Source organism: Baudoinia panamericana, assembly GCF_000338955.1.
Source record: "Baudoinia panamericana UAMH 10762 unplaced genomic scaffold BAUCOscaffold_1, whole genome shotgun sequence".
In the NCBI taxonomy this organism is placed as follows: domain Eukaryota; kingdom Fungi; phylum Ascomycota; class Dothideomycetes; order Mycosphaerellales; family Teratosphaeriaceae; genus Baudoinia; species Baudoinia panamericana.
The window spans coordinates 493,942-505,323 of record NW_006911257.1 but is presented as its reverse complement, the minus strand read 5'-3'; the positions used below and the strand labels follow the sequence as shown (position 1 = coordinate 505,323).

At 53.3% G+C, this 11,382-nt stretch overlaps 4 protein-coding genes across 4 annotated transcripts; 1 reads left to right on the top strand and 3 right to left on the bottom strand.

Annotated features, from left to right (window-relative positions):
- Positions 1-685: 685 nt before the first annotated feature.
- BAUCODRAFT_144230 (uncharacterized protein) lies at positions 686-2,428 on the top strand (the record flags this gene model as incomplete). The annotated part of the gene is made up of 4 exons (XM_007673572.1): positions 686-1,127; positions 1,179-1,200; positions 1,259-1,391; positions 1,442-2,428. The coding sequence occupies 4 exons, from the start codon at positions 686-688 to the stop codon at positions 2,426-2,428; spliced, it is 1,584 nt and encodes a 527-aa protein (XP_007671762.1).
- BAUCODRAFT_28928 (uncharacterized protein) lies at positions 2,412-5,410 on the bottom strand. The gene is made up of 3 exons (XM_007673571.1): positions 4,853-5,410; positions 3,983-4,793; positions 2,412-3,125 (listed from the first exon to the last, which is right to left on the bottom strand). Exons 1-3 carry the CDS (start codon positions 5,307-5,309, stop codon positions 2,762-2,764), a joined length of 1,632 nt encoding a protein of 543 aa, XP_007671761.1. The 5' UTR covers positions 5,310-5,410; the 3' UTR covers positions 2,412-2,761.
- Positions 5,411-5,984: 574 nt separating this feature from the next.
- On the bottom strand, positions 5,985-7,480 carry BAUCODRAFT_28923 (uncharacterized protein). Its single transcript, XM_007673570.1, has 3 exons — positions 7,043-7,480; positions 6,642-6,989; positions 5,985-6,578 (listed from the first exon to the last, which is right to left on the bottom strand). The coding sequence occupies exons 1-3, from the start codon at positions 7,346-7,348 to the stop codon at positions 6,471-6,473; spliced, it is 762 nt and encodes a 253-aa protein (XP_007671760.1). The 5' UTR covers positions 7,349-7,480; the 3' UTR covers positions 5,985-6,470.
- Positions 7,481-8,012: 532 nt separating this feature from the next.
- BAUCODRAFT_61546 (uncharacterized protein) lies at positions 8,013-11,173 on the bottom strand (the record flags this gene model as incomplete). Its single annotated transcript, XM_007673569.1, has 6 exons — positions 8,013-8,410; positions 8,473-9,021; positions 9,090-9,713; positions 9,851-10,046; positions 10,102-10,320; positions 10,394-11,173. 6 exons carry the CDS (start codon positions 11,171-11,173, stop codon positions 8,013-8,015), a joined length of 2,766 nt encoding a protein of 921 aa, XP_007671759.1.
- Positions 11,174-11,382: the final 209 nt, after the last annotated feature.

Here is an 11,382-nt window from a genome sequence, read left to right as displayed (position 1 = left end):
CGGGCCTTTGTCTTACCTGCGTTGCACTCCTACGGTGTTGTGTGAGCTCGGAACGTCCATAAAACTGTCTAGAATTGACATAAGGGGTCGTGTTGGTTCTGACGCTTGAGTATAGCGGCTGCTCGCTTTAGCAACGTTGCCCCCTGGCAGTGAAAGACAGCTTCGTAGTATGGACGCAGTTGGTCGCCATGGCGGGACCCACGCTTGAGCCAAATACCCCCGAGGCGGACGATCGGGGCTCACCGCAGGGATATTAAATTCAGGTAGAGCCATGCTCACCCGACGGCCCTGCTTGAATGCCCCTCTCACAGTCGCGCCGTACCGCCATCGGGACGAGCAACCTTGAATACCCTCGTTCTCCGCAACCCGCACGATCCGTCCATCAACCCTGCGTCCTGTCCACTCCTCTTCGAGCATTCTCTATTGCTACAGCTGCATGTGCGTGTCATGGAGCATATCTAGGCGGAGCATGTCGCTACACTCGTGGTCACTGTCGTACGCTTTGCGTACACACGCTGTGCATCACTCAAGAAGCGACAAGAACTCTGTAGCCGCCAGTGTGCCGCGGCAAGCGTCAAGCCACAGCGTGTAGACGCTGTGAGCGCGACGTCGCGCACACGCTACGATCCATCTGGCAGCTCGCGGAACTTACCAACTGCCTCAGGCTTTGAAGAGTCTCAAGGACATGGCCAACGATGACCAGTCGCACCGGTATCAAACATCACCGCCTCTCAGAAACTGGGAACATATTTACCCTCACTCGCATCACGGCACTCCAGCACAGGAGTACTCAGGATTCAATTTCAGTAGCCCACAAATTCCGATGGAGCCGAGCGCATTCAGCAGCAGTATCCAGCAACGGCCTATGTATCAGCAATTGCAACCGTTGGTCATGCCGCAATGGCCGTCGATGCTGAGTAGTCAGTCTCACCAGCCTTTCCAGCCAATCTTTCCTCAGCCGATTCAACCAATCCAGCCAGTTACCATAGGCGCTCTACAAACACCAGTATCGGCAGTCTCGTCCAAATCTTCGTCGACGCCACGCAAGACGTTGACTGATCTGGATCGCAAGCGAATGTGTCAGTACGCTGAAGACAATCCCAACAGCAAGCAGACCGAAATTGGAGGTATGTAGCCGTGACATCTGTGTAGAAGTACTCGCTGATAGGCGCATGAAGCCATCTTTGGGGTTGAGCGGAGGTGAGACGAACGCAGGTTTCTTCTGTATTGCAACCTCGGATGACTAATGACTGCGCAGCACCGTTTCGAAGGTCTTGCGACAAAAGGAGAAATATCTGTGTCAAGACGATGGCAGTCGTTCGCCCGTGAAACGGGCAAAAGGACGATCGCCCGACATCGAACGAGCCCTCGCTGTATGGGCGAAAAATCAGGTACAGTAACTTCGTCGGAAGAGTAAACAACCCACTGATGGCTGGTATAGGAAAGAAAAGGCATGCCGCTTACTGACGAAGTCATTCGGGAGAAGGCGCGCGCTTTCGCGTCCACCTCTTCGACCCCCGAAAGCCATCATGTGGTCAGCTCCAGCTGGATTGAGAAATTCAAGTTAAAGAATAACCTGATGGGCGCACGATCGCGAAAAGGTTCGCTTGCGCCTGATGATGCCGATGTCCTCTCAGCGACAGCGTCCTCGTCACACACGCCGTGTGGCACGTCCCCAGTCTCGCCACAAGGGGTGGGCTCTCCATCACCAGTCGACTTACATAGCACGAGAAGTCAGGAAAGCCTCAGAAATGATAGTCCAGGGGGCTATCTCGACTTCTCTGGACGACACGGTCCGTTCCATTCGCAGAGCGCCACTTCACTGAACAGCGCATTCACAGACACTGCGCCGTCCTCGTTTTCGCCGGGACCGCTGAGTCCCACATCACCTTTCTTTACACCTGACTCGGGAACAGCGCCAAGTCCCTTCATACAACAGCCACCATTGACGGCGCGGCCGGTTCTGCCAGCAACGACGCGTAACAGTAACAACCAGCGACCACGAAGCCAGACGTTTCCACTCATGGATCAATACGCTTCAGCGGACGCAGCAACGCCAACATACATTTCTGCAACAGTCCTTGACTCCCCAATGGAAGAAGCTCCGGACCCGATAGCGAGCATAGATGGGACCGTGCGATCAGCGCGGCACGAGGAGCGTCCGAGCACGACAACCCCAGCAGAGACAATGCGACCGCCGCCGCTGCCGGCGCATGTCCTTGAAATCAGGCGAGAGCTCACTCCTTCAACGTCCAATTCCTCACTCCGGGCGACCACGAGCCCGGAAGAAGCATTGCGCGCTCTCGAGGTCGTGCACAGCTTCTTTGAGCAGCAGCCGAATGGCTTCCTGGACTTCCAAGAGAGCGTCACGATGGGTAAGCTCATGGAGAAGTTGAAGCTGCGGTCGCGCGCCAGCAGCGGCTTATGATTGATGACGACTTTTCCGTGCCTTTACGATCATTTTGCATTGTGCATTAGTTCGTGAGCATTTTCGGCTATGTACATTACTCAACAGATGGACAAACGACGTTACTGCCGATACGGAAGGGACAGAATGGGACGAAGAGGAAATCTACACGCTGCTCACGCGGCTACGAATTGTTTACCTCTGTTCATAGCTTTGCCATCAAGGGCGACAGTCTTCAATACTTCGCAGCTAATGGGCGTGAACAATGCGTGGGATCCAGCACTGCTCACTTCGGTCGTATGCATGTTGGGCACGAGAGTGAAATGTCTGACTCCGCATATTCATGCGTACATGTCATCGACCTTCTTCCATTCGAGCTAACTCAGGGAACAGTCGCAGGACAAGTAGCTCTATGATAGCCACGATAAGGTGCTTGTTGATGTACCCATCGGCGAAAAGGTCGAGGGTGACCTCAACATCTTTGTGCATGAGTTCCACGTCTTGTGTCGCGAAATAACACGTCCTCACTTTCTCTGGCAATGCCCCAACAATGGCTACCGCACATGCATGTTTAATCTCCATCGTCTGCTCGGGCGATGGCGGTTGACGCGCAGGTGCGAAAGAATTACCCGGGAAAGCAGCATCTCTGATCGCTTGCAGCAGGGGCGGAAGGAGTCGTGGATTTAGCAGTTTTGTGTGGATGAATCCCGAAGCGATCCTGCAGCCGTAATCAGCACATCTGCGCCCCTTCGTTCCTAAGTGCATGTGCAATCTGTTCGGTGGGGGGGTGAAACGCTGCAACGTCAGTTTATTGAAATACCCTGATGACAAGAAACACAGTACGACATTCGGCGTGGGTCACGTTTGGAAGCAAACTGCAGCTTAAAACAGCCGGACCCGTATGCATCACCGAATTAGAGCGCAAGAGGGCAAAATCCGAACATGAATGGCTGTGGATGACAATGGTACCGAAAAGCCAGGCGTCCATCATTCGTCAATCCACACAGAGTGCGGGTCCTTTCGTGGAGGTGCTGTGGAGCACTTCGCATTGCGGCTTGAAGCTTGATAGCTTGGTAGAGCATATGAACAGCGTCTCAGCGTGGAGCCTACGCAAAAGGTAGGTACGGCAGGAACGGGCCTTACGGCCAGGCCAAAAGCCGCGAAGGCGAGCCCCGCCTCTTGATCTGATGCATGGTGATGCTGATGCCCAATGATTTTGTCGCCAGCCGCGGATGAAGAGACAATGCTAGCGTGCTACAATGCTGAAATCACATTTCTCCAGATATGTCCGGCCTGTTACGTGGTGCCTGCAGGTCATGCAAGCCAACATGCATGAGTCCACGAACCCTGAGACACCGCAGCTACCAATCAAGATGCTGAACAGGCAGACGGCATTGATCATGTGATCGCATTTGGATGCATCCAGCCGTGCAGGAGTCAGCTTGTGCTTCACGCGAGCTCCTCGGTGACTTGTCCTAGAGCTGTCCACGTAGCCGCCTTGGTACGGTTGCTGCATGCGCGGAGATGCCCAGTGCAATCAATCAGTGCACGTGATAGGAGAAGGGTTGTACTTACTTATCAGGGGTGCTGTCTGTGCAGCCAATAGTTCCCAGACCATGCGTCAACAGCCACTGCAACAACGCGAGCAGGCCGGAGAGCCATGGCATGTGAGCATGAAATGACAACAGGCGACCAAGACAGCTCCAGACCTTCAGGCTAGCCACAGGCCGTCTGATGGGGAACACAGACAAGTCGGTCGAGCCGCATCCTGTCTGCCATGATTCTGGTGTAGCCACGCGGTGTGACGGTGGAGTCGACGAAGCTGCCAATATAGCAGACCGTATCGCACTCGTAACGGTCCAAGTTAAAGTCGCAATCTGCCACATCGAAGCCAGCATGGTGGACAGCCACAACGTAATGCTTGCCGGGATCAAGAGTGCACTGACCTCCTCATCCCGTTTTGCGGGTGATGGAACGAGACCGGCAAGCTCGAGACGGCTGGTCGGCGGTGGGCAATCAAGGGATGCAGCTCGCTCTTTCGGCTTGACTGCATGGATTGCCTTCGTGACAGCTTCCCACAGGAGCCACGGCTCGGAGACTCTTCCAAGGATGGCATTACGAACGATCAACTCTGACAATATCTCAGATACGAGTGCATTCAAACACGGGTTTGACATATCCTCGGGTGGTAGGACCAATGGAAGGATCGCGCCGACCAGAAGTTGGGCCCATACCGTCTCGTTCTCTTGCTGTAGCGCCACCTTTGCATCATCGCTCGGCTCAGGTGACAGCGCGTTGTGTGTTCTCAGGGTGTGAAACAGTGCCCGAGTCTGTTCGAGATTGTTGACGCCGCCCTTATTGCTAGCTTCGCGAACAAGCTGTAGTGCTGAAGCCTGTCAGCCTGCGCACCTCACGCGCAACTAAGCGGTCGCCAGGGAGGTGTACCTTTGATATGATCGTCGACGACTGCAGACACTTCGTCAAGTAGAAACGTTGCGTAATCCAGATCTCTCATGCGTTCCTCAAGTCCTCTGGTGCAATGGGCAATGATGTCAACGATCTCTGCCACAAAACTCGGATCCGATGTGAACTTGGTATACCAGCTTTGGACAACCTGCTTTAGTATAATGGCAACGATCGCGTACAATTGGGTATCTATTTGATTGTTGCTTGTCAAAGGGGGCAAAAGCTTTTCGACGGGCTTGATATTTCCATTAGAAGGCTCGCCTTGCGCAAGTGTATCTGAGGGAGCACTCGTCGAACAGAGCACCTGTCGAATAAAAGCGACAGTGTCTCTTTCGTCCGCTTGGGCATCACCATCACTGCTCGGGGCATGTAGTAGGCCTCCTAAAGGGCTCAATGTTGGCCTGGGGTCGTTGTTCGCCGGCTCAACCGAGACCATATTAGCAGCTCTCGGCTATAATCGAACGGATTATGACTGTGGCATGGTTTGGTCGTTGGTGGACCGACAATATTCCAGTCCTGAAGCTGCAGACTGTGCTGTACTGGTTGGGGGTCAAAGCATTTGAGGTTACACAACGGGTCAATCAAGAACTGGCCAGTGCGGCACAATCCCGGCAAACGCCGATGAGATCCGCTCCAACACTATTCTGATTATGCATCCCATCGTTCCTTGCACGGCATTACCAGCAGCCATCTTATGCATGCGATCCACTCATCTTGCTGGTAACAGATCAGATTGAATGGCAACCGCAACGCTCGCTGAGGTGGACGGTTCGTAGTCGGCCCTGCCAACTTTCCCTAGATTACGGAGCTGAATCCGCCACAGAACACCTTAAAGAGATTATTAGTAACCTCTATTTCATGATATCCCAAGCATACGACTACCATGGAGCCGATACTCAGAACGCCATGACCGAAGAGATCAAGAGACTGATCACCAACTTAGTGAAGCTCTCGCAAACTGCAAGACGCCTGCCCACCCATATCCCAGCAACCATCATCGACTATGTTAACAGTACTCGCAACCCGGATGTTTACACGCGTGAATTCGTGGAGCTCGTAATGAGGTTTAACCAGCAGCTCAAAGGCCGCACCGAGGCATTCGCCATGTTTCGGGATGTTCTTGGGAGGGAGATGATGAGTGCTATCCCGGATATCAAAGATGATGTTCGGGAGGTCGTTCTGTCAACTGGTGGCAGGATTGAAGGCTGATTATCGAAGTATTGCTGACGTTGCCGCCTACTCTCATGATTGGGAACGCTGTGAAAGCACCCTTAACCGAACGGTGGCACGGGTGGTCGCATGGGACACGACGCCGAACTGTTCACCCGGCCGACTACGAAAGGCTGTCCCAAGAGCAGCCTTGAAGTACGAGTTGCGCAATGCTACATTGTCAGCGTAAACCAGGCTTCACAGCTCGCATGCCTGACGAAGAACCTTCGTCGTAAACATGGCCTTTATGGCTGAGCTGAGCAGCAATGATTGAGATGCATTCAGCAAGGTTGCCAGACTGCGACAAGCCGTGGACATAAGCCGCGACACCAGACGCCATACGCTCCACAGGCACGTCGACGATGCTGAGCCTTCGTAGCACGCCCAACTACTTCCTTACACCGAACTCAGAGTAGAAGTGACACTGCTCCACGCGACTCTTGCTTCCAGTCCGTTCGTCGAATATGTGGCAACCGTGGTTCGCTGCATTTGGAGGCTATATGGGTGTTAGCAAAGCGAAAGATCAAAGCCTGGATCAGTGGGGAGAGCCGCTGCTCACAGTGTACAAGTGAAGGCTCACGGCGACATCGGATTTACTGGCGTTCCTAACTCTGTGTAAACCTAGCTGGTCGCTCATATACGTCACCTCGCCTTGTTCGAGTGTCGTTTGTCTCTTCACTTGCAGTGCATGAGGCTGTAGGATTTCGGCACGTGCGGAGCAGGTATGATGGGTGCTCGGAACAATCAGCGACTGGCTTACGCTACACAGAGCCTCACTCTCGTGGAGCTCGCAAGGCCACCCATAGACTGTCTCTGTGAGCGAGCCTTTCAGAACTTTCATGACGCAATGGGCGTCGGCGTGGTCGTGAATAGGAGATGCTTTGCCTGGTGTCCATACCAAGATCAACTGCGTGTTATTGTTAGCGGCCGATTGTTAATGGTTGCACCAAGAACACTTACGAGGTTGCTTTTGCCATTGCAGTTGTCTACAAGATTTCTTGTGTAGTTCCGCGTGTCGTCTGCAAACGCATATCTCGCCCATTCACAATCAGGTCCGACGTACGCTCTCATGACATCTTTGAGCTCAGTGATGTCAACACGGACACTATCAATGCCGTCACTTGAGCCTAAGATGGCATTGATCCCGTTGATAAGAGCGGCGAAACTGTTACGCTGGTCGAGCGAAGGACGAGCGGAGTCATGACGTGAACTCGTCTCGCTCTCAACGCTTCCAGCAATTGTTGTGGCGTTGTCTGTTGCCATCATGTTGGAATCAGCGGAGGACCTCGCGAAATGCTATCGACTGCGCCAGATGCAAATGTGGAGCAGTAAAGGCGACCATCTCCTTCAGTGACGGTGTGAACGAACTTTCGCGTTATATGTAGTCGTATGTTGGCGTGGAACCGATGTAAAATTTGTGGATCCGTAAACGGCGAAGCTTTCGGAATGAAGGGCAGAGGTCGCCGAGTTGGAGAAGGCGTGCACTCACCGCAGTGGTCATGCGACGGTCGTCACATACGGCCGCTGACCCGTCTAGTGTACGTATATAGCATGCTGACTACATGTGTGCTGAGCAGATTGCGCGGTGTGACTATCTTGATTGAGCCATCGCATAACGCGTTCAACTTCTACACGCTCAGCTCAGCATCACCGCCGTATAGGTCTAAGCCACCACAGATTCCAACCACCTTCTGAGAGTCGGCGTTTCGTCATTCCTTCAATGCTGTTAGCGTCCTCTCTTCGTCTCCTAAGTTTACCATTGTCTCCTTGAGTCTGGACAGTCACTGAGCGCAGCGTTAGGCATTAGTCATCGACTTTTCATCTGCCACAATGCCTAGCATGCGCAAATGTGCCGTCCAGTGTTGCTACCTCTGGAAAATCGTAAACGCGGGATTGACAAGGTGTTTGCGCGGCAGCAGGAACAAACAATTCATCCCGGTTTCGTGGCCTGGGCATCCGTGACCAGCCGCTCAATCTTGGGTATGAGCTCGGTGATGCGAAACGGCTTACTGATCGCGTCATCCATTCCAGACGCAATCGCCTGATCCATTTGCTCATATCTTGCATTCGCCGACACGGCGATGATCGGTAGATGTCCCTTGATCTCACCACGACTCTGCGCTTCGCGGATTCTGCGTGCGCAGGTAATGCCGTCCATGACTGGCATCTCGATGTCCATAAGAACGACAGAAACGTGCATGCCGCTCGACGTGTTGCCTGACCAGCGCGACGTTGTTTTTAGGTACGAGAGGGCTTCACCACCGTGAGAGGCGACTTCGACATGGTGTCCGAGCTTCTCCAGCTGTTTGCGTAGAACCTTTTGATTTACTGCCGCCGTCAACGTTAGAATGCGAACGAGTATATACAGGTCTTGGGGGTGTGTATCTTACCAAGATTGTCCTCGACCACAAGGATATTGTAAGTTGCTTGATCCATTTCTGCGCCACGCTGTTTCGGCTCTGCGACAAGGGCGCCTGGAACGTCTGACTTCTTGGCCTCAATATCTCTGGCCGTGATATAAAATACGAAAGTGGCACCCTCGCCAAGACTCGAGGAGACACCGACCTCGCCTCCTTGCAGTTCGACCAACTCTCGGGTGATGAAGAGACCTAATCCAGATCCACCGTACTTTGAGTGAGTTCGCGGCGAAGCCTGAGCGAACCTCTCGAACACAACGGCTTTTTGTTCATCGCTGATGCCACATCCAGTGTCACTGACGACAAAGTAAACGTAGATCTCTCGGTCGGTACTTCCGTTCTGGTGGATGTCGCCAGAGTTTGGCAACGTTGAGACCGAGGGTAATAGCCCATTCTCCCGCTGTTTTGTACTGGCCGGTACGAACTCAACGGCAAGCTCCTTCGCCGACAGGCGGCGTCGAGACGCGCGCATAATGAGGGTGACGTTACGTACCGCCTCGGTCTGGGTAAACTTCAAGGCATCTAACGGTCAGCGGTTAATAGGGTCAGCAGTAGTCGAACCGGAGCTCTCAACAAAGCAGATTACGAACTAGTGACGAGGTTTATGAGGACCTGCAGGAGACGCCCAGCGTCCAGCATAACCCATTCGATACCCAGCATTGGATCAGAGTCGTCGCGCACACGCCAAGTCACAGCGGCCTTCTTGGCATCAACCTCGAACATCTTCTCGGCATCCTTTAAGATTGACCTGAGCTTCACTGGCGATGGAGAAATCGCGAGCAGCTTCGAATCAAGCTTGGAAAGGGTCAGGATGTCGTCCATGATGCGTTTCTGATGAGTAGAGCACGATATGATCGTGGTGACGGCCTCCGCTATGTCATTCTGGAACTCATGGAGATGTGTAAGCTGATTGGCAGTCATATGTGACATACCCACCACAAGCGTCTCCGACATCTCTTTCAAAGCGGTGGCGATCAAATCAGCGCAATGAACTACAGCGCTGAGCGGGTTGCGGACCTCATGGCATGTGAAGTCGATGAAGTACTCTTGCTGACGCTTGGCCTCGAGGGCCTCATCGATTCTCTGCTGCTGCATGCCCTCAGCCCACTTAAGATGGGAAATATCGATTTGCGTGGCCGCAACAGCTCTGACTGAGCCATCCTCGTTGAGCTCGGGATAAACGCTGAAGAGCGTAGGTGGAACATTAGTATTGTCTCGAAAGGGAAGGAGAGCTGATGCCATCAATCACGCACCATGCCAGGAGCCAAACTGGACCAGTGCCTAATAGAATGCAACATTCAGCTCTATCTCAGATACAGGAAGTAAAAGTCTAAGCAGAGAGTTCACGTACCACCTTGCCCGTTAGTCCACGTTCGTCGCAATCGGAATTGGAACTTCGCGGGCTGCTTCGTGTGCAACACCCTCTCGCAAGACTCCTTGACGGTGTTCATGTCTTCTGCGGCGATATATGGAGTCCAATCGATGTCCTTGAAATCGACGACAGGATGACCAACGATGTTGAACCATTCGCGGTTACAGAACGACACCTGGTAAGTTTCACCATTCAGCGCTAGTGATCCACCATGCAGCGAAGCCAGCCACATCCGAGAAGCTGAACCCTACCTGGAGATTCGTGTCGAGAATGACAATGGGAACGTTCGCGTATTCGCAGAAGCGACTGAACCTCATTTCGCTCGCATAAGCCCGCTCCAATGCTTCGGCCCTCTGTACAGCGTCTCTTTGCATGCGCTTCTGAGCATTGATGTCGGTGATGCAGCCAGTGATAGAGGCGATGACACCATTCTTATCGCGGGTCGGCTTCTGAACCATTGAGTATAATCCATCAGCTTTTTCTCACACAGCATCCAAAAGTCGTGAGTGATGTCTAGCTTACGCAAGCAGCTAATACCCATTGCCCTTCGAGGTCTGTTTCCGCACTAAGAGTGGAGGCGGCTTGTGGCTTCCATCTCATTTCGAAAGTCGTCGACTCTCCCCGAGTCAGCATGTCCCAGCGCGAAAGGACGAAGGCTTTGTCCTCGTCAAAAAGACGATCAACGAACGAAAATTCCGGCAACTCTGTCCGCGACGCAACCCTTGGGTGACCGGTGAGTTTGTAGTAGGCATCGTTGCCTTGTATCATCCTGCCTTGCATGTCGAACTCGCAGAAGCCAACGTCGATCATTTCTATCGTGGCCGCCATAGAGGCTAGCTGTTCAGCGGCATCCGTCCGGTCGGCACAGTGGTCGTTTGGCGCATCATCCGCCGATGCAGATGCAAGCGATGCGTCTTTTACATCGCTCGGGAGCCAGCCGGAGCAACGTTCACAACTGTAGCTGGTTGATTGCCATTGCACTACCCTCCATTTCCTCGCAACAGTATAACCGTACAACTGGTGGTCGCCTAGGGATTCACAAAAGGTCCTGCCCAAGCCATCCTGACTTGTGTCCGCAATCCATGCTCGCAGTCTTGCCCGTCCGTCGAGCTGCCCGGCATCGTGCTTGTCACGCAACGCGGCGCGGAGCAGTTCTGGTTGGTCGGAGAACGCTTTATTGCGCCAATAAACATTACCTGTGTCCCATTGTTCAACGGGATACCCTTCAAACTGCTGCAAGTCCACGACACATGTCGGTCGTTGGTCTGCATCCAGTACCTCGAAAGCGCTGATGTTGTCCATCCGCAGCGGGGATTGGATCGCCCGCCGAACCACCGAGGCAATGTAGTATGCAGAGTGGCAATGAGGCTGAGGAGAATACTTTCACAGTGTGAAACGCATGTCTGGCGACAGGGTCGGAGGTAGCACTTTTGAAACACTTCCGTAAATGGTCGGAAGAGTTCGGGTATTGGTCCGAGGTGACATACGCCACTCGCAAAGCGTATGTGTAT

Excerpts from the sequence above, each read along its gene's own strand:
- BAUCODRAFT_28928 (XM_007673571.1), bottom strand. The coding sequence starts at position 5,309 with ATGGTCTCGGTTGAGCCGGCGAACAACGACCCCAGGCCAACATTGAGC. Across the intron at positions 4,794-4,852 it reads CGTCGACGATCATATCAAAG|CACTACAGCTTGTTCGCGAA; the intron begins GTACACCTCCCT and ends GACAGGCTTCAG. Across the intron at positions 3,126-3,982 it reads ACAGACAGCACCCCTGATAA|GATCGCTTCGGGATTCATCC; the intron begins GTAAGTACAACC and ends TTACGGCTGCAG.
- BAUCODRAFT_28923 (XM_007673570.1), bottom strand. The coding sequence starts at position 7,348 with ATGATGGCAACAGACAACGCCACAACAATTGCTGGAAGCGTTGAGAGC. Across the intron at positions 6,990-7,042 it reads GCAATGGCAAAAGCAACCTC|TTGATCTTGGTATGGACACC; the intron begins GTAAGTGTTCTT and ends AATAACACGCAG. Across the intron at positions 6,579-6,641 it reads TGAGCCTTCACTTGTACACT|CCTCCAAATGCAGCGAACCA; the intron begins GTGAGCAGCGGC and ends ACACCCATATAG.